The sequence below is a fragment of the Octodon degus genome, unplaced genomic scaffold, assembly GCF_000260255.1.
Source record: "Octodon degus isolate 3935 unplaced genomic scaffold, OctDeg1.0 scaffold00129, whole genome shotgun sequence".
NCBI lineage: Eukaryota > Metazoa > Chordata > Mammalia > Rodentia > Octodontidae > Octodon > Octodon degus.
Genome location: NW_004524705.1, coordinates 3,305,904 through 3,327,869, shown reverse-complemented (window position 1 = coordinate 3,327,869; position 21,966 = coordinate 3,305,904). Strand labels below are relative to the sequence as shown.

At 42.4% G+C, this 21,966-nt stretch overlaps 1 protein-coding gene across 1 annotated transcript in view; it reads right to left on the bottom strand.

The window, feature by feature from the left end:
* Window positions 1-21,966, bottom strand: part of Xrcc4 (X-ray repair cross complementing 4) — a 271,168-nt gene that overhangs the window by 55,016 nt on the left and 194,186 nt on the right. The window contains exon 11 of the mRNA XM_023700978.1: window positions 6,102-6,109. Coding sequence (XP_023556746.1) covers window positions 6,102-6,109 — 8 coding nt within the window. The remainder of the gene's footprint in view (window positions 1-6,101; window positions 6,110-21,966) is intronic.

Here is a 21,966-nt window from a genome sequence, read left to right as displayed (position 1 = left end):
AGAATGTATAATGTGAATGAAATGTAGATATATATTTAATTTTTTAAATAGAAGTATCCACTTTATGTGTAATTCTATACAATGTGTATAGAACTCATTTTTTTATAATTCTATACAATGTATATAGAACTCAGTTTTTATAATCAGTCACTTTTAAAAATAAAATTTAGTTAGGAGTATGTTAGGGTTATACTTACCTATACGTCAACTGGATGCATTATGAGGAGTGGTGACTGGTTTCATTTCCTGTACGTGAGGAAAGCTACTAAGCTTACTCTTGTGAAAAACAACAAACTGAGCAAACTGAAAACCAACAACTTTTTGGGACCAATTACAAACTGGGCTTGCACCACAAACCACCGTCCCCAAATCTGGAGAGACGGGAGGCCCAGAGTCAACCGTAGCTAGACCTAGTCACCTGGAGGTAAGCTGCTGGAGCCTACAACTGACAGTAACACTGACAGGAGAATGCAGTAAATTTCCAGAGGGGTATGTCGACCCCCAGAGCAGCAGCAACCCTGCGGCACAGTCTTCTGCGGTGTCTGCCTGTTCTTAGGGCGTGCTGCAGAAACCCTGCCATTCGTCACGCTTAACAGCCGAGGCACGAACACCTTGTGCTTTGGGGGAAAATCACTACTGCAAGATAAGCTCAGAGACTTCATCAGAAAGGACACTCTCCAAGGAACGAGCCTCACTGCCTTTAGGCGGTGGACACCTCCCGCTGCTCCTACTTGGACGAGGGCAACTTTTCATGCTGCTGCCCCTTATTTCTACCTTCTTGTTTCACCTAAGAAGGGAAAGAAGAAAAGGCAAATAGCTGAGAAATGTGTGTGAACATCTCAGCCCCAAGATGCAGGTTGGCAGAAAGCCTAGCGGTTGATCTCCTGACATCACAGCCTCACCATCAAATTAAGCGTATATGCAGCACAACTTCTACTCATGTTGTCATAAATGCGCAAACTCAAGAGCCACCCAGTCCAATCTTCATCACCTGATACGACATACGGAGTTTTCAACAACTCTAACAACAATGATAAGATGACATATACTATGAAACAAGAAAAATCAGACACAAACAAAATCATAGTCTTAGGAGTAAAAGCAAGCACCAGGCTTAGATATGACAGATACTCCAATTACACAGAGCATTTAAACTCTAATTAATATGTAAACAGTGCTAATAGGAAATAGCAGGCAATATGCAAAACTAGGTAGGAAATGTAATTAGAGATGAAAACTCCAAGGAAGAATCAAAATAAAATGTTAGAGAACAAAATCACTCTTAACTTAAATGAAAAATATCTCCAAAGGGGTTATCCACATAGTAGACACTGCTAGTGAAAGAACAGGGAGCTGAAAAATAGGTCAATGAAACTTCTTCCAAGAAGAAATATGGGAATGAAAAAAATGAAGCAGGATATCCAAAGAATATGGGACAATTTCAAAAGGTGTGTCATACATGTAGTGGGAGTACCAGAAAGAGAAGCAGTGCTGAAAACTATTTGAACTAATAATGCCCAAGAATTTGCTAATGTTATGGACCCCAACCCATGTACCTAGGATGCTTGAGGTCATTATGCAAGATCAATGCCCCAAACAAACACACAACAGAATCCGAGGTGTGCTGTATTGAAACAACACACAAAGCCAATTGAAAGAGAAACGCTTGAAAGAAATCAGAGGTAGGGAGGGACATGTCTTACCTATAAAGGAACAAAGCATGAATTGGGATGGATGTACTGCAAGGAACTCACCAACTACAGCCCCACTTTCGTGAAACTCTTCACGAAAACTGGGGCAAAAACAAAGGCTTCCTCACAAAAAGACACAGCAGACAAGCACTACTGAGTATGTATGCACCTAATCAAGGTGCCAAAATACATGAGGCTAAAGGGCAAAAACGACAGGAGGAATAGACAAATCTGGTGTGACAGACTTCAGTATGCTTTCCAGAAATGTGTAGATCAAAAGGCAGAAAGTCAGTCAGGATTCACTTGCTATAAACAGAACTACCAATTAACTTAACTGACATCTATAGAATCTTTCCCGCTACAACAGCAGGATGCATGTCTTCCTCGGCTCACTTAGGACATTGTGCATTTACAAGTAATCCACAGCCTGGGAGCCCGAGGTCCAGGGGAGGGTAGCATATCCCATAAATGTTAACCCAAAAATAAAGCTGAGTTAACTATGTACACCTGACTGGACATCTGACTACAGCAACCCAACAACACATAACACTGTGTTATAATCTGGAGAGTTTCTCTTTTTGTTTGTTTATCTTATAAATGCCTTTGAATGAAGGCATATAATTATACAGACTATCATCTAGAAATCAAATTTAAATAATAATTAGATTACTTGATATAATCCTATCCATATAATAGTCAAAAGATTAGGGATTCTGTCAATGTTTTGAAACTCTGTGTTGTGGTAAGTCCTTCCTAAAATGTTTAATTTTCCTAAGTAAATTTCCTAGGCGAGTAAACACATGTGTGCTGTGTAAAATGTGCGTGCTACTCAGCACTTCCACATCCAACCCCTGACGTAATAAACTGGGTTCCTTTTTAAAAACCACAGTATTTGGGTTTGTTTGTTTTTTATTATTTAGGATTTTCAATTTCATTAATTCCTGTTCTAATATCTATTCTTTGCTTCTGCTTGCTGCAGGTTTAAGCTAGTCTTCTCTCCCCAGTTTGATTTTGCATCTTCTTCTCAAATACACGCATTCGAGGCTGCACATTTTCCTCCAAGCGTCACTTCTGCTGCAATCATATATTTTGACCATTGCATTTTCATTTACTTCAAAATATTTTAAAACTTTTTCTTTGGTTTCTTTTTTCTGACGTGTGTTTATGAATGTTTAAGAATATGTAATTTGATCCCCAAATATCTAGCAATTTTCAGCTTTTTGGTAACTGATTTATGGTTACTTTCCACCATAGCTGAAGGACACACTCTGCATAGTATCCATTCTTTTCAGTGTGGGAAAGTATGTCTTGCACTGGAAGGGTGTCTATGTGAAGCAGCTGCCACCTGAACTGAGCAGCAAGTCTCATCTGAGTTTCCATGTTTGTCACATGTGTCTTCTTGCCCACCCCTCACAACTGTGCCAACTAGTTCCTTAAAACATCATCATATTTTCATATGTATACAGATACCCAAACCACACACACACACACACACACACACACACACACACACACTATTGGTTCTCCTTCTCTGCCAATGTGGCAGTGGTTAGGGCCAACGATATGGCTGAAACTACAGCATCACGAGACTCAGTAATAATAATTTTTCTCATCTGATATAAGCAGCAAATGATCTAAGTATCTTTTCACATGTTGTATGATGCAAGCAGTAACTTCTATTATAATTTCATCTTACCACTGAATAAAGAAATCACATTGTCTTTTTAAGCATTTCAAGATATATACTATACATTCACATGCATCTGCAACCTAAGGATTACACTTTCACTAAAACCTTGTAATGTTTTATGATCAACATCAATAAATTTTACAGTTTCAGGTGTCAAGCCACTATGCTAATGTAACTATGCACTTAAAAACTATCAAAATAATAAAACAATAAAGATAAACATTTATTACTACGATATATTCACTATGTTAGGTGCTTTACATAGATCATATCTTTGAATATTAAAACAACTCTCATGTCATTAAACAGAGGAGGAAATTGAAATTTAGTACAGGAAGGAACTTGGCAAAAGTCAAAACAGCTGGTAGGGAGTTGGGATTGATTTTTTTTTAATGTATTTGGTATAGGATCTCACTGTACAGCTTGGACTCCTAGTGATCCCCCTGTTTTCAGCCTTCCCAGCACTGAGATTACAGGCGTGTGTCACCATACCTGGACTGTGTCGCGGATACAGCATGTGGTGCCAGGATCAAATGCTGGTCCCTGCACTTGCCAAAGTACACACTTAGTCTGCTGAGGTATCTCGCTGGCCCTGGGCTTGTTTTAAAGTGTGCACTCATAATTGTTTTTAACTAAGGCATGATTTTACCTGCATATAAACCATTCTATTTTTCCAAACCACTGACTGTGTACTGGTATTATTTTAGCTACTGAAGGATAGGCCAGTAGCACTCAACTTTTCAGAGAGCCATTTCTAGGACAAAAGTTACATGAAAAGTACACAGTCATACTAGTATGAGCACCTGAGAAAGCACTTAATACAGTCCTTTGGGGCTGGGGAGATGGCTCAGTGGAATAAGCGCTTCCCTGGCAAGCGCCTGAGTTCAATCCCCGGTTCCGCAAAAAAAAAAAAAAAAAAAAAAAGACAGTCCTTTGAGGCAGGAAAATGCTATGCAAAATAATTGCTGGTACCTTTCAATAATTTAATTTATACCTATGTAATAAATGGACCACATCAAAGTTAATAAGAAACTGGGACACTGTCAGAGCTGATTTTTTTTTTTTTTTTTTGTGGAACTGGGGATTGAACTCAGACCCTTGAGCTTGCTAGGGAAGCACTTATTCCACTGAGCCATCTCCCCGGCCCCTCAGAGCTGATTTTGATAGCAGTGTATTTCACTGGAACCTGATTGGTTTTAGTCTCTATAGAAGGAGATTTATGATTAGGCAGGTTTATCTTGTCTTATAAATTCTTTCTTTGCGGTCTGGCCAGATAGCTCAGCGGACTAAAGTGTCTGCTCAGGCAGAGCACAGCAGCCAGGGTTCAATCCCTGGCACACTGTGCTGGACCTGCCCCCAGGGCACACTGAGACCAAGTTGGAGACTGGGCATGGTGGCATGTGCCTTTAATCCCAGTGCTAGGGAGGCTGAAAACAGGAGAATCACTATAAGTTTGATCTACATAGTGAGACCCTGTAGACCCTGAAGACCCTGTGCTAAATACATTAAAAAATTTTTTTCTTTGCAATATATTCTTGGGCCAGCTACTTACCTCAGTTTCTTCATTACTGAATCTGGATAATGAACCTACCTGCCTTGCAAGATTTCTGTAAAGCCACCAGAGGATTTTCAAGGTGTGATGATGGAAACAGAGGAGTACTACATAAAGGGTGGCTGTTCCTATTACTGCTATCACTGACTGCTATCACAGACGTCCAGGGTATCCTGTATTATAAATCACACCAGAGAGCCACCGCGCAAGGGCAGCAACCGCTGTTAGTTGGTTTGGTCACAGAACGAAGACACCAAGTTATTAGGCAGAAAAGCCAAGGAATGAGCAGAAAGGTCAGAGAAGAATCTGGGAGCTTCTTAGACATTTTCAGACATGAAGCTGATTAGCTGAGAAAGGCAACTGAAATTCACACGGACAGACTGATTCAGTCCATTGGTCCCAAGAGTGGCATTTAGATTTCAGTCAGAGATGTGTTTTGCCAAGTTATTCTGTCTCTAGAACCTCGCCCAGCTATGGATATTACCTTATTTCCCAGGAATTAAGGGCTGGATCCACTGGTTGGTGGAAGGGAACACATGCAAAGGACGGGGATATCGTGGACGATCCCCACTTCTGACTTGGGTCAGCTTTGAAAGAAGAAACAACAACCCCCTGTGAACAGTTATGTTTTCAGCTTTTGCAGATCGGTGGCTGCATTCCAGGAGGGTGGAGGAGACTGAGGACTCAGGCCCAGCCTCCACCCTCTGAATGAAGCCCAGAGGAAATACCAGCTGGACCACAGACAATTATACAACTCAGAATTACAAGAACACACTCATGGTTTTCAGCTGAATTTATTACTTTTAATTTATCAGAGACATTGCAATGAAACAAACAACCCCCTCTTTGACTGACGCGCATGTCTGCTTGCACCGCGCAGTGCAGCCAGCCCTCCCTGCGGAGCAGTTCCCCACACTGAGCAGCGAGGTGGCTCTGAAGGTGCCTACTTCAGTTCCTTTGTTTCTGGTAACTAACAGGTCACAACAAGCAGGGAAAATATTCCGTAGAGATTCCAGAGGTGGCGAATGACCTGCTTTTATTCACAAAGCAGCAGGGACTCTTTTACTTTCCTACTGTTTGTCACTACAGTTCAGTGACTCCAAGTCTACCTGTGTATTCCTTAAATTTTAAAGTTTAAAAAATTTTCACTCCACAACACACATGGATATGTCAAGCCTGTATTTCAGCAAAGCCTAATTTTTCCTCTGACGCACCTTTCCCCCTCCAAGTGCAGCTTCTACCTGTTCCAGACATGACCTATATTTATTTGTGTACTAAGAAAATATTTATATTTTTATTTGTATTCATGTTATTATCACACATGTACAACTCAACAACTTGCTGCTATTAAGCTATAGGAAATTCTAGGATAAATAGATTCACTTATTTATGGAGATGAAAAGATTCGGATACAAGCCCAGACAAGCAGCAGGGTCTAGACTACCTGACATACAGTAACAGCCACAGAATGTGGGGTATGTCACTTACCTGTGAACAAATCTTCCTCGCTCACAGGGCTGGTGCAAAATTGAATGGAGTAAATAATGTGTGTGCATGTGCTTTGAAAGCCGTGCAGCTTTACTTGTCCATACATAAACCATTATGCTTAACTATCTAGAAGTTATTAGACTGAAGCTATTAAATCGATCTTTTATAAACTTTAACTGCATTTTTACATCTGTAAGCTTCTGTATTTGATCCCCAGAGTGAATAAGCAATAGTCTTAACACATTCAAAGAATTAGAATGCATAAGTCACAAAAAGTTGCAAATCTATGATATTTTCAAATATTTAAAAATTCAGCCCTAGGCAGGCATGGTGTGCCCATCTCTATAATCCCAATGCAGGAGAGACTGTGGCAGGATAATCACCAGGAGTTTGAGGCCAAGCTGGGCTACATCACGAGTTGAAGACTACCCCCAACTACATAGCTAGATCCTGCCAAAAAAAAAAAAAAAAAATACCCTCAATCTCCTACATTTGGAATTATTTCATTAAGAAAACACTGTACAAATGATTTCAGTTTAAATTGCAATTCTGTTCAGCAAAATGTTCTCTGTGAAACAAGCATGAAAAGTTTACATTTTAAGTGCATTATAATAGAGGATTGTTTGAGATGTTTACAACTTGCCTTATTCTCTGAATTAAAGTGCAATATAGTAAAATTGATTATAGTTCATTTACAGGACATACTGATTTTTCTTATATGAAATAAAATTTTAAAAATGATCAATTGGTGAAGCTCTTCTTTTCTAAATTTTTAACTGATGAGTAGGATCATCAGTAACAGTATTGCTTTCACCCTAAATAAAGCTCCTCCATGTCTTTCTTTGGATTGCTTTGGGTGATAAATTATGTAGCCGCTCTTGTGATAGGGTGTATGGGGAATTCTGGGAGGGACTGATGGTCTAGAACCTTCTTTTCCTGTATTTGAAACACATTACCTCGCACTGTTTCCTATGTACAACTGGATACCTGATTTACACAGTTGAATAGGAAAAACAGGAAAGGATCCTGGGAAAGCCATGGCATACAGAAATGTACAAAGCATTGAGCAAAGCCATGATGCTCTTGGAGCATCGCTGTGAGCACAGTAATATAGACTGGGACAGGGTGAGATCTGGGAGCACGGTGTTTCCAAGGCCATCCACATCTGCAGAGGAAGGCGGTCGGATGGAGCACACACTGAACACCTTCCTCCTGCATGCCGAACAGAGGCCAGAGTCACAGTGCTCGGAACCAGTGAGCTCAGCTCCAAACCCTAAATCTGACTGCATGGACACAATTAATTAGAGGAATAAAGTGGATTTAAAAACACCTACTGAATAAATCAGAATGATGAGTCATATGGCAGTTTAAAGACCTGTTTTTTGTGTCCTAGTTTGTGCCAGTTTTTCTAAATAGAGAAAATTTGGTCTCTGGTTCACCACAAATATTAATTTTCATTCACAGGGAAAAATGAAGGAATGCAAGTTGTAAGAACTCTAAACATCCATTCTGTCAATGGGATGTACAGCAGAAGAAGCAGTGCCAGCAAAACCTCGTGACGCCCCAGACGGGGCTTCACTACACTAAACATTCTGGAGCATTCTCTTCTTCATCACAACAGCACAGGACCACGCAGCTCCAGTGTTCTCTATGGCCTGGGGCACGTATGAGGAAAAAGTTCAGGTTACAGACCTCTGATTTAGATACCAAAAATAGTAAGCTGGGACACTTTCAGGAGCTCATGGAGTGTATATTGCTGTCAATTCCTCTTTTTTTTCTTCCAAAATTCTGTTTGTTCTGGTTACACAAGTAATCTGTGTTCACTATAGGCAATGTGAGAAACAAACAAATCCAAGTGAGAAGTGTCACCACTGAAGGTAACGGGGCTGTCTTTCTTACTTAGTGCTTTCGTCATATGTCCTATCAATAACTCTACTGTGTGCCTTAAGTTTCTCTAAGACTTGTTGAGCATGTACCTAAACTTTGGTTACAGTTTGTTCAGAGGGCCCTAACTCGAGATCCCAGAAAATGAAGAGCATAATGAAGACTTTCCAGTAAGAAGAGACCAAAGGATTTGAGAATTATGGTTGAGGAGACCCCAGAGGCTCCTTCCTTACCTCAGCTACTGCAAGACGTGTTATACAGGGATGCCAGCTTCCCATGGTCACTGCGGTCATGGTACCACAAATGCAGACTCATAAAAACAGAAAGTTTAAAAACCAGCTCATATTCTGATAGGCAAAGCCCAAATCATGATACAAAGATACAACACGCATGGACACCCATGTAGTTTATAACCTAACAGAGGATATGAAACACATGAACAGGAACTACACAACTGCCACTGAAGCTACAGGTGAACCAGGTGAGCCAGGTGCCCAGCAGAGGAAGCGGCGTGAGACTAAGAAGTGGGCAGGAGGGGTAATTCCAGGCATCGGTGACCACAGACCTTTGGGGAACTCGGTGTAGCTGAGTGGCAGAGACAATGAGTATAAAAAAGTGTGTAGAGACAGGCCAGCTGAAGGTGTGAGCTAAAACACTCATAGCACGGAGGGGAAGCTCGTCTGCGCAGGCGCACTGAGGGAATGGCCTCTGCAGAGACCAGTCCTGTGCTTCCACTCCTGCCTTCCACCACATGGGACACAGAACAGCCTCTTGCCGAGAGAAGACTCGGCAAGAAGGTCCTCACGGGCACCGAATGCCAGCACCTGGATCCTGGACGTGAAGGGCTTCAGAACCGAGAGAACTAATTCTTTAAAGCTTGTGCAGTAACCAGTCTGTGACTTTGGGCTGTAGCGTTATGAATGGACCGACAGACAACACTAAGTACATGGTGAAAGGACACTGAATTTCATACATTCTATGACCAAAAGTTACTGCATTTATTTCTTCCTAGCCCACATGCATTACGCTACTCCTTACATCCTTGGTGGGACTGGAGAACAGGGCTTCAGTTTGATGTGGGCCTTCAATTTTTTTTCTAGTTCAATGAATAAGCCAGACAAGAAGTCCGTCAAATGGAAAGTGAAGTCATTAGGTGGGGCGAAGTGATGTCAAATCTCTGGGTGTTTTCTCTTTTAACCTTTTGGATGAGAGCTTCACTCCACTTGGCTGGCTGGCACAGGAAAAGCTTATAAAAGGGCATTTGTTAACAGCTCTGTGAATAATATATTCCCATTACCTGCTTATAGAAGGTTGAAAATACTATGTTTTATTAAACAAAATATTAAATTGATTCTTGCAAAATAATCAAAGAAGTTCTAGTTGTATATAACTTCTACACGACATAATGACTCTGACACTGAGAAAGTAAAAATTCCAAATTATGGCCTTTGGAAAAGTGTTATACGCAAGTCTGTGACAGGCAGGTGAGGGACGGTGTATTCTAACGCTGCACTATGCTTGAAGCCACTTGTCAGTTCAGAGCACTGCTAACTTTCAACCAGCTGTTCTGTGGTTCCTTAATTTATAAAGGATGTAAGAATGTGATGGTGCTTAGAATACACTCTATTTCAACATGCCTCTGTATTCTGTCAGAATGTCTTGGTTTACACGCAGTAACAAACGCCCTGACATCTCAGGGGCTTCCAACAGCAAAGGCTCCATCTCTCCATACTATGCCTACCACAAGTGGCCTGAGGCTCCACTCTCTGCTGTCCTCCTCCCTTGACCTAAGGTGACAAGGCAGCTACCCATCCTGCTGCCACTGAGGCAGAAGGAAAGAAAGCTCTCTGGCTCGGAAGTTACTTCTGTCACTTCTAATCGAGGTTTGCTGGCAAGAACTAGTCTAAGCCTCACTCTGCTACAGCTATGAAGGGAGCAAACTGGGAATATGGTGAACAGAACTAATAACTATCACAGTTACCCAAATATTTGTTCCATTATGGTTTCAGGTGTCTCTGTTTTCTCTGTCTTTCTGGGCTGTGCAGTCAGAGGCTGTGATTCAAAAGGCCTTCGAACAATTCTTTTGATTCACTACACATGAAGAGTAGAGCTCAACTGAACGTGTGATTTAAGAAATGAGTGTTTAGAACTTTTCTCCACCCCAAAATATATACACGTATACTATACTACCCTATATCTATACCTACCTACCTACATAGCTAGCTCTGCAATAATACTATAGTTGCTATGGACGGATAATACAATAAAATTATTCCAATGAGCTGAAAGCTTTGGAAGGAACCATGAGAGTACTGAGCCCGGTATAACCCACAAAAGACCTGAAAGCCTGAGTGGACTGCTTTTCCTGGCCATTCTGCCCCAGGCAGGCTGCAGAGCGGATAAGCTGCCTCCCGGGGCACCGCTGCGCATGCTCTTGCACGCACGCGTGCTGCACGCTGCTGTCCACCGGGGCTTGCACTGCTGAAGAGGAAACGCCCACCACGCAGTCTGCTCTCACTCTGAGGTCACAGCTATAAATCCCCGAGGCCTAGGACTCTGCAATTTTTATCTTCAGATCTGCTTTCTCTTGGGAACTCCAGACATTTATCTCAGTGTCTCTGCTTTGATGTCTGTTAAGGTTTGTTTTTTATTTTTGCAAATCCTTCTCATGTCTGCAGACGACGTCTTTCTCCAGATTCTCAAGCTAAATGATAGGCATCCTCTTGAGTGCGCACTCTCTTTATTCTCCCAAGTCAAGCCAAGGAGCAGGTCTTGGCAACTTTACTAGGAACCCTGAAGTCTTCTAACCAGTCCTTCTGTTATCACCAACTCCCACTCCAAATCTATCCTCCACACATGATCATAGGAACTTTTGAAAATAAACACCTTGCCATTTTCATTTTTAAACCCCACCAATGCGACGCTTAGTAGCCACGCTGCAGGAAAAGCCTTTCTTCCTCTGTGCGCTGCTCACATGACAGGGAATCTTGTCAGACCTTGGAAAGACGTGGAGAAAGAAGGCAGGGTTCCATTCCACACTCGCCCCGCCTACGTCTGGGTGGCCGGCACTGGGCTATCTTCTCTCTCTCCCCTCCTCCCTGCCCAACTCTGCGCTAGAATGCGATGGTGAGCGTGATTCAAGCTGCTTCCACTCTTTTAATTACGATGCATCACTGCTCTATAGGAATGATTTCAATGGACAAGAATATACTCTGAATGAAACTGCAAGGCCACTGGTTCCAAGGCCTTGCGTGAGCAACCCAACCCACTACACTGTCTACATCTTCACCCACCACTGCCTCCTGCCCAGCACCAGCCCCGCTCCAGCCCTAAACCACAGTCTCTGCATCCCTCTCCTCTCTATCTTTGCAGGCTGCAACTCAGAGATGGACGTCCTCACAACTGATCCATCAGGCCCGCTCTCACCTCAGGATGATTTGCTCTCTCCATTCTCTAGATCCTTGCACTGCCCTCCTCTCTATAAAAAGGGAATTAAGCTTCTAAATGTCCCTGGGTTATGGATTTCTCACTTTTCCCATGCCCCACAGCTATAACACATTTGTAGGCTGTTTCTCCTGCTAATCTGTCCATAGTTCATTTAGCTCCACAGACTCAGTGGTTGAGCCTCAGGGAGTACAGGGGCAATGCCCTCTGCGCCTGCGCCACTTAGGTCAGAGCACACTTCAGTTCCTATAGAGACACTTGTGAGCTTTCTCTATGAAGAAGGAGCACCCACCACTGTTTTAATCAGCTGTGTTCTTCCCATCATCCCATGTATCTGTATAATTAATTTGCTTGTTTCACACCTCTTGGATGTAGCCAAGGCTGATGGGCTTACCTTGTGCCCACCATCCCTAGGCCAGCGCCTACCTTCTACTGGGTGCTTGACAAACACTTGGCACAAAGATTTAGGCTATGAGTCTAGAGGAAACAGGGACATCAGCAGAGCAGGTGTCAGGTCGCCCGACACAGAATCACCTTTGGGCACTAGCGATTACTGTTGTCATACTATATAGGTGTTCCCCACTTTCCTGTATGTTATGAAGCTCCCCAAGAAAAATGAACTGCCCAGTCCCCAGTAATGTAGGCCTTGGTGCTACATTAATTTAAATCTAATACACAGATATAATAAGCAAAAGCACTGAAAAAAAACATTAAAGAAGATGGTTTTTTAAAAAATAACAACTGGGCTAGCCAAATAGCTCAGCAGATTAAAGCCCCTGAAAGCAGGCGCAGGGGCTGGAGTTTCCATCCCTGGGCCTGCAGTGCTGGTCCCAACCCAAGGGCACACTGAGATGGCAATTGAGACTGAGCGTGGCAGCGCATATGCCTGTAATCCCAGTTCTTGGAAAGCTGTAAACAGGTGGCTCACTACAAGTCTGATCTAGTAGTGAGACTCTGAACACCCTTAGAACCTTCCCTAAAAAATACAAAGAAATTAAAATTAAAATTAACAAATTTAAACAAAGTAAAGAGTAATAATCTCCCAAGGAAGATGTGGTAGTTATGTGTAAGAACCCAGCCAGCCAGGGGCAGTACAGTTTCACCTTTATGTATTCTCCTTGCCAGAGATGCCATTCTTCCCTGCCCACCCTCTCTCCCTTTATTCTTCTCCCTTGCTCCTTCACCTTTGTTTTTTTATAAAATTTTACATACTTTGTTCACTTAAAAAAAAAAAAACACTCTTATAAACCAGCAAAAATGTGCCACAAGACTGTGAGGAGCTGCAATTTGTGAAAAGGACAAGATTTATTTTTGACTCAAACTGTAGCTCCAAGAAATGAAGATGTTGCTTTGCTTACTGCTGTGTCCCCGAAGAGAATCTGGAGAATATCAGATCTCCACACAGTCGCTGAATAAATTTTGCATCAGAAAAATTATCTCCTTCAAGGCATTTGGTCCCCAGTGTGAGGCCTCCTCCTGCCATCACCAGGAGGAAGTGCCTTTGCTGGTACAGTATTACAGAAAATGGTGAAGACAATTCCATAGTCTACAGGGTGAGCGGAAGAGCTGTAGGAACACAGCATTCGACACTGACCTGGCTGCACAGCTCCCAGTTTCTTGGAGGTGAGAGGGTAACACAGTGGCCATAGCGGAAATCCCTGGGAGCAGGGGAGCTGCTCACTGTGCACGGGGAGCTGGGCAGAGACGCACTCCTCCCCTCACGATGCCCAGGTGGCCAGGCATGCTGCAGCAAGGAGATGTTCAGGGGGACACCCACATCTAGTCAGCGGGCAGGGTGGGTCTAGGAACCCACACTCCTTGCAACTCTACCTAGGGTTTTCTGATCTGCGAAATCAATCCAACAACTCTGCGTGGTTAAGTATCTCACTTAATACAAGAGAAAGTCTAAGGCCAAAAGATACAGGGTTTTTGGTCAAAAACATGTTTTTAATTGACACAGTCATTATGAAAAACGGAAATACATCCTCTTACCTACTGTGTGAGGCAAGCAAAGAGGCAGCATCCGGAGGCCACACATTGTCCACAGACCACGTAGCATCCGGAAGCCACACAGCACCCAGAGCCCACGCAGCTTCCGGAGCCCACCTTCCGAGGCAGCTCTGCCACCGGCCTGCTCTCCTTGGAGCTGAGGGCACTGCACGGTTACCCACCCCGCATGCCAGCGCCCCCCTCACGCTGGCCTCTGCCTCTGCCTCCCTTGCACGCCTGCGGCTTCTCTGTCCTTATTGCACTTGAGTTTCCAGCAGCTTCAGAGTGTGCTGAGAGCAGACTGCCCTTCTTTCGTTTGAGGCAGAATCTCACTATGGAGCCCAGGCTGGCCTCAAACTCACGGTGAGCTTCTCGCCTCAGCTTTCCCCCTCTGGGATTATAGGTACACACCACCATGCCCAGCATGTCCCTTTCTTCCTGGCACAGATTTTGGTTCTATCCCATCAAAATTACAGTGTAGGATTTCCCTCCTACACTGCTTGGCTGAGCCTCTGACTGGGGATGTAGGTAGATCCTGACCCACAAGCCCGGGGTGTGCTAGAATTCAATTTGGGGCATCTTTCTTCAGAATCTGGTGCATCTCCTCCAGTCTCAAGGCTTGCATGGAATGAGTCAACTACCATCGACCCACATTTACCCTGGAATCTGTACTTTGGAGCCTGCCTGCTCATTCATATTTATTTTGAACTCTAGAACCATCAGCAGAGACAATCTGTCCACCACCTGCCCAGATAGAACAGTGCTGCTAAGCCGGGCACACCTATTCTAGTCCGGGGGGAGCAAGGCACCGTCTTCTCATTTCCCTCTCATACCATAAACACATGTTCTTCTGTGATTACATCTGACGGATGTTTTCTGCGCTTTTGTGCTTCTGTGGGTTGAATGTACTGCTTAAAGTGGCCTCTGGATCTCGCTGAGAAAGGCTGTCTAGTGTGCAGGAAGGTTCCGCTGCTCATGCACACACAAAACCAGAGTGTACACCGATGAGTGGTGACGACATGGCCAGCGGGTCCAGGAACAGAGCCTGAATCACCCCAAGGCACAGTGCTCAGTACTTGTTTAGTCTGTGTTTCTAAAGAAAATGATGATGTGTGCTGCCCATGCTGACCTCGAGTGCTTCTCAGTGTAGATCTGTGAAACAGACCTGCATGAGACATTGCTATAGGCTCCTGCCTTCCAGCTGGACTCGTGGGGGGCACTGTGATGGGCTCCAGGTCTTCAGCTGGGCTCATGCAGAAGCTGCCATGGGATCCAGGGCCCCAGCTGGATTCCTTGAGTCTTCAGTGTGTGCACAGATTTCTTGCACTCCTTTACACTTCACTTTTTGGGCAACTACTCTAAAATAATCCTATAAATGATGTGTCCTGTATTAAATTATCCCTCTTGCAAACCCTGAGTACAACAGGCGGCAAACCTACAGCACCTGTATTCTTTATTTTATTTTTTGTATTTTTAGGGAAGGGTCCTGTTTACAGCCTCCCAAGAGCTGGGATTACAGACATGCACCACCACGCCCAGTCTAGTCTCAGCGTGCCCTGGGGCCAGCACGGCAGGCCCAGAGATCGAACCCCTGGCCCATAGTAAGGTTTTACTAGTTGCTCTTTTAGCCTACAATGCTCTTCAGCCTGATTTTGCAAGATCATCTTTTTGTCTTTCACATCTCGGCTATCCACACCACCAGAGAGAGCTCTCATGAGCTCATGGTCAGCTCCGGGAGCTGCAGGCAGTACTCTACCACATTGCACATTTTTACTTCTTGGTCTGACATACGCACTGATTTCTTTCTTCCTCTATTGTATGCTCCATCCCACATGGAGCATCCCACAAAATCCTTTGTCCTTGTCCAATGCTCTATTTTTTACTAGTATGCCACTTCTTGATACTGAAAAGGTGCATAATCAGTACATAAATCTGTGTACATTTGATGTCTGCATCGTGTCTGAGTCTATCTATTTACATTTGGCACTTGGGGTTGAACTCGGGGCCTTGAACATACGCGGTAGTCAAGGCATTTCTAGTCCTAGTATTTGTTAGACAAATGAATAAATCACACAATTAGTTTCATGAAAATCACTCAACGCACCTAACACATGCTAATGGGTTTAGATTTTAATTACAATGTGAACACACTGAAGCATTCTAGGGAAGAAGTAGGAATCAGGAAAGACGGTACGCAAAGTTCTAGGCCGATTTGCTTTCAGAAGCTGGCTGTGGCAATGGACAGGGCAGTGATGTGAACCTTCTGGGGTTCTAACGGCAACAGCCTGGTGCAGTGTGCAGTGTGTGTGCTGCAGGTTTGCCACCACTGCACAGGGGGAAAGAACTGCAAGTGGGGAGACAAAGCACACAGGCGGCAGTCATCCCTCCAGGGGAAGGAGACTGCAGCTCGGACCAAGTTTGTGGAAGTGGAAAGTGACTGCAATGAAGTGCTGAGCAAGTGATTGATTCCAAGAGGCAGTTTAGGAGCATGAAGTATGACACCAGCAGATGGATGTGGGGACGCACGGAGGGAGAACTTAAAACTGACTTGGGGGCTGGGGAGATGGCTCAGTAGAATAAGCACTTGCCTGGCAAGCGCAAGAGCCCGAGTTCAATCCCTGGTTCTGCCAAAATAAATAAATAAAAAATAAAAAATAAAAATAAAAAAAAACTGACTTAACAGGGCCTGCCCATTAGCTCAGTTGTTTAAGTGCCTGCTTAAGCAAAGGCAGTCAGACTCAGGATACTGTGGTTCGATCCCCAGATCCTTATGCCTTTCCAGACCTGCCCTTAAGGCATCCTAAGCCAGCAAAAAAAAAAAAAAAATCCTTCTGAAAACTGATTTAAATTTCAGGCTTTACGTGCTGTGCATACATAAGGCCACTTAAGAAAAGGAAGACTCAGATGGATGACACCCACTCAATATCTCCTTTCCCGCACCAAAGGATTCATTTAATACATAATTATTGAATACTTGCTGTAATCCCTGCATACACCTTACCCTTTTTAAAATCAATTTATGTTGAATTCCAAATTTGGGAGGTATTTCTAAATTCTATTAAATGCAGTGCATCGCTCTCTGTATGTGCGCATCCGCCTTTGGTAATACTCTCTTCATTTGCTAGGCTTCCTTTCCTTCCAGGGTTCCTTTTTATTTTCATTCCAAACAGACCATCCTTGCTGGCACACTTTACTGTAATTATTTATCAGGCCCTCTCTACAGGCCAGGCTATCCTTTTTGAGGGGAAGCTCCTGGTCTCTCCTGTGTGGGTCTGTGTACCAGTATATCGCGTGTGTCACTGCTGTATTAAGGAGAAATGAAAGAGGTCAATAATCATGACAGCTCATATGGAATGACTCCAAAAGTATGCTTTAGATCTGAATGGTCATCTTATTACTCAGCAAGAATTCTGAGACTCCCAGTTGCCACACTTGTCCTCAAAGCAGGTGAGAACAGATAAAGTGTTCTCCTCAATTTCCATGCTTTATATGGTATCATTTATTGTTTAATCAAAACTAAACCTCAGTGAGTATAAAATTACTGTTTTCATGATTTCCTTGAAAAGGTCTGTAAAACTGCTTGGTCTTATACCAACATCTCTTTTCACTTCACTAGTTTGCCATTTATTTATAAACTCAGTTCAGATCTTATCCTCAAATATTTGGATATCTGGAAATATCTGGAAATTTCTAAAAAGTCATATATCCATGACCTAGGAAACACTTTTCTAAAAATCTACAGTATAATCTTAATATACTTTGACAGGGAAAAAGCTGATTTTCTCTGTAATCCTTTAACCAGAATATCATATATCCTTAAGCAAGAGAAACACCATGATTTTAGATTACAATGAAAATACATGTCCAGAAACAATAGTTCCTTGTGCTAAGAAGAAACCCCATATCCCAGAGTTTCCAGAGGCCATTGTGCCCTTTCCAGAGTGAGAAACTGCCCCCAGCATAATTTGAGGATAACATACCAATTAATGTACTTACTTAAAAGCTAGATTAATTATAAACATAGAATATATACAATGAAGTAGAATATTACATTAATGCCTTGCACACTGTATATGTGAGTGATGAATACACCAACACGGAAAGGGAAACTTTTCTAGTCTGTGGAGAAGTGAATTCCCATGGCCATCAAAGTTTGTTTATCCAACCTTTGTGGGAGGCTGAGTTTTAAAGTCGAGACAGATGACTTGCTTTGGAAAAAAGCCTGCTATGCTACTGCTCTCAGTAACTGACGCGCCTTCCTGGCCTTTGGTGGTACCAGTGTTTCTCAGCCTATCTCTCCCTTTGTAATCACGCTAGCAATCACTGTCCTTCAGACAGCAGCCCCTAGATCACTAGGCTATCTTCCTCTCTTCGGTGCTTATCAGGAAACTATGTTCATGCCAATATAAGGTTCTGAGGAAAGTTCTCCAGAAGCTCTGCTCACTAGCCTGTTCTTTGCTTTAAGACCCTTTAATGGCTCCTTGTTACACTTATAAAGGAAGTCTAAATAAGTAAGTGTAGCATTTAAGTTTCTTTGGGACATAACTTCTGCCCACCTTGTCAGTGTTCCTCTGATTTCTATGTACGGCATGGTATGGACTCTGGTCCTCTACCTTTTGGACTCTTTCTCCATGCATTTACATATAGAGTGTTCTCCTACTAAGATAGTCCTATTTCGAGTTAGGGGATGTCTCAAGTTTCTCTAACAAAAAGATTCAATATATACCATGGCTGTAATCAAGAAAGATATTTGTGGCCGGGAAAATAATTTAGCAGCTTAAGTGCCTGCCTGGCAAGCATGAGATTCTGAGTTCAATCTCTGGTACCAAAAACAAACAAAAAAGACAGACATTTGTTCTGTCACATACAAGAGTCCAGAGGAGGCTGCTCCATCCATGGTAGGTCTGCTGTGCACTGCCAGGGCACCGTCCAGGCCATCTTGTCTTGGGGCCTGCCCAGCCTTCTATAGCATACATTCCCTAAAGGCTGGGCGGAAGATGGGCTGAAAGCAAGAAAGAGAACAGGAATGCCCATGGCCACGCCTCATCTGCCTCCATGTGCCCCTGGCCTGTGCATAGTCATGTGGTTCTCCCTCAGTGTCAGGGAGGTTGGCGAAAGTTCTGAGACTGCTAAAGCTCACAGCTGCGGCAGGTGGTGAAGTGGGCTCTGTTAATAAAAGAAAGACTAAAGCCTGCAGATACGGTTTGGCTATTGGTGTCTACAATATCTTCCCTCAGTTTCTGCCTCTAGAAATAAGATCTTAAAAACCAAACTCAGAGAAAGCCTCCTGATTTATCCTTTCTCCATCATCCTCCAACGGAATAACATTTCTCCAAATTGTGTAGGTTTTGCCTTTGTGAAATTCAGCACATTTTAGCCACATTACGGGCAGTAGTTTCATACATGTAAAAGGCAGTCAGAAAATATAATGTGGCCCCCAAATACACGTATGCACTGCTTAGCTTTCTGTCCTTTGTCACACAGAAAGATTACTCAGCCAGTGCCTGTGCCCGACTTTTATTCTGCACTACTCCAAGTGGAATATGCAATAGCAAGCAACAACAGTGCTGGCTATAATAAAACTGTTCCACTTAATACAAAGATGAGCCAGGGAGATAGCTCAGTAGAATAAGTGCTTGCCTAGCAAGTGCAGGGTCTTGAGTTCAATCCCTAGTACCGGGAAAAAAAAAAAAAAATCAAAATACAAAGATGACCTGCATTATCACCAAGATAAATTGTTAAAAGCAAGTGGCCAGGGTCCCATCTGTGCCGATCCCGCCTGCAGGGCACACTGAGACAGCTACTGAGGCTGGGCATGGCACACGCCTATAATCTCAGCACTTGGGAGGCTGAACACAGGAGGATCACTATGAGTCTGATCTGTAGAGTGAGACCCTGTAGGCCTGGAACTAAATACAGAAAAAAATTTTTTAAAGTAACACGTACAAATTGGATTTAGAAAAATTATAATTTTTTAAAAAATGGTTTATAATCAAGAATATTGTAAAAGATTTTCAACTAAACAATGTCCTACAATTTTCCTAAAAGTATTTTCTAACAACAATATTTAAACAAAGTGTTTTTACATTCTTTGTCCTTTTGTAATTGTTTACTAAAAGATAACAAAATCCTTGAATAATACTAATAGATTGTTATACATTTTCAGTTTCTTACGTTTATTATTTTTATTCTCATATCTGATTACTTTATTCCATTCATCAGGACCTTAGTTACTTTTGGAGATGATATCTTTTTATTTTGGCATACATGGACGGTATGAAACCACTCTAGTTCTGATGTGATAAAACACTGAATACAAATATTTACTGTACATGTAGTTATATATTGTTTTAATAATAGAATTCAGTACTGCAATATAAATTATGAACATAGTATAGCAAATATTTTTAAAGTGTCTGTTTTTCTTTCAATATTGAAATATAAATTATGAACAGGATGTAATTTCATTTGACTAATGACCTCACTGACCATGTATAATAAATATTTACACATTATTTTACATTGGTTAAAGTGTTTTGAAACAATTACTATCAAGTAAAATTTAAAGAAATTTTAGGTATCAATATATTCCAAATGATAGAAGCATAATATGCAAAACGTATGATAAATTTCTTTTACCTGAAACTCTGAAAGATTATAGCAGACTCGTACTAAATTTATTTTTAAATAGAAATCTGAGTCTGTCAGGAATTTGAAATTTATATACATGCACTAGCCCCAGGAGCAGTAGGGAGGGTTGTTTCCAGGGTGAATCAAACATGGAAATGCATTTTTAAACACCTTTTTAAGCTCCACTGAAACATATTATCCAGAGATCTTGTTAAAATATAACTTAAAATAAATGCAATTACAAGACTAAGAGTCTGATACATGTAATAATCATGCTTTAAAGGGCTATAACACTGTCCTTAGTAGTGAATATATTTAAAAAATATTAATGCTTTCTTCTTCCTGTATACTTAAAAGACAAAAGCCAAGCTTTAAAAATGTAAATCCTGATTTTTATCAGCAAACATATAATATTGCATGGGATCAATTTTTACTTATTTTGAGTTGCAAACACAATTAATAAATCATCTTTGAAGTGCCCTGGCCATGATCAGTGTACTCTGGCCCAACTCCAGGAGCCATTAATCAAAACATGTGGCCAGGAAAGTGAGAGCCAGCCTGCTCGGTTAGGCAAACACGAGGGAAGCTAATGACAACGTGTCTCGCCCTCAGGCCACTGCTGTGTTGACTTTTGCAAAGAACATAAACATTGTGATAAAATTAAAGCTGTGTAAAAAGTGAGGTTTGTTCACATGGACCAAAGTAAATATATAGCAATTGAACACTCATTTTATGCTCCTCATTTAACACTGAAGAAGTTTACAGTTCAGGTATCAAAAATCTGAGAATTAGATATCTGAATCTGATTATCATATTCTCCTTTCAGATTAAACATATGCACATATTTCCAAATATTTTGTGATGCAAACTAGGGGAAAACAATAAATCATTCAGAGCCAAGAATCAGGGTATGAATACGAAAAAAGAAAAAACAAAATGACCAAGTACCACACCTGAAATTAGCGCATGCAATTCCACCCCTCCTCTACGTACACTAGCTCTAATATATTTAGATTACTCAACTTTATATCTCAAATTTCATAAGCTGTTTTTAAAACACAATCTTCTAATACGTTATTTTCATCCAGCACTGTGCCTTACTGATCGCTGAACGGAAAGACTTGCTGCGACAGCACAGTGAAGGCCACGGGATGAGCTCATTTCCATAAGAACTGTGGAGAAAGGACTCACTGTAGTTTTGAAACTTTTCAAAATAAACACAATTTCATTCTCAGAAAAATATTTCTAGGATTTAGCCAAAAGGCTGTGGAGAGCAGTGTTTCAGATAACACCGCACCGACGTCGTAGCGCACCCACCTGCGAGGGGCACCTGGGGGAGGCCTGCGCTCCCGGCCCTGCTCAGCGGTGCACCCCGCCCCGAACAAGCAGTCCCTTACAGTGTGCATCCGAATGTCCCCCGAAGGTCCCTGCCTTCAAGGCCTTGCCCTTAACCCCGCAATGAGGAAGTAAGCAGATCAAGGAGGCTCCAATCTGCTGATGAGTCAGTTCACAGTCACACCGCACGGTTGGAGGAGGCAGCCCACCCGGGCGCCTTCGAGGGCCCTCGGTCCCGCCCTTCCCCCTTGCTCCGGCCCCCT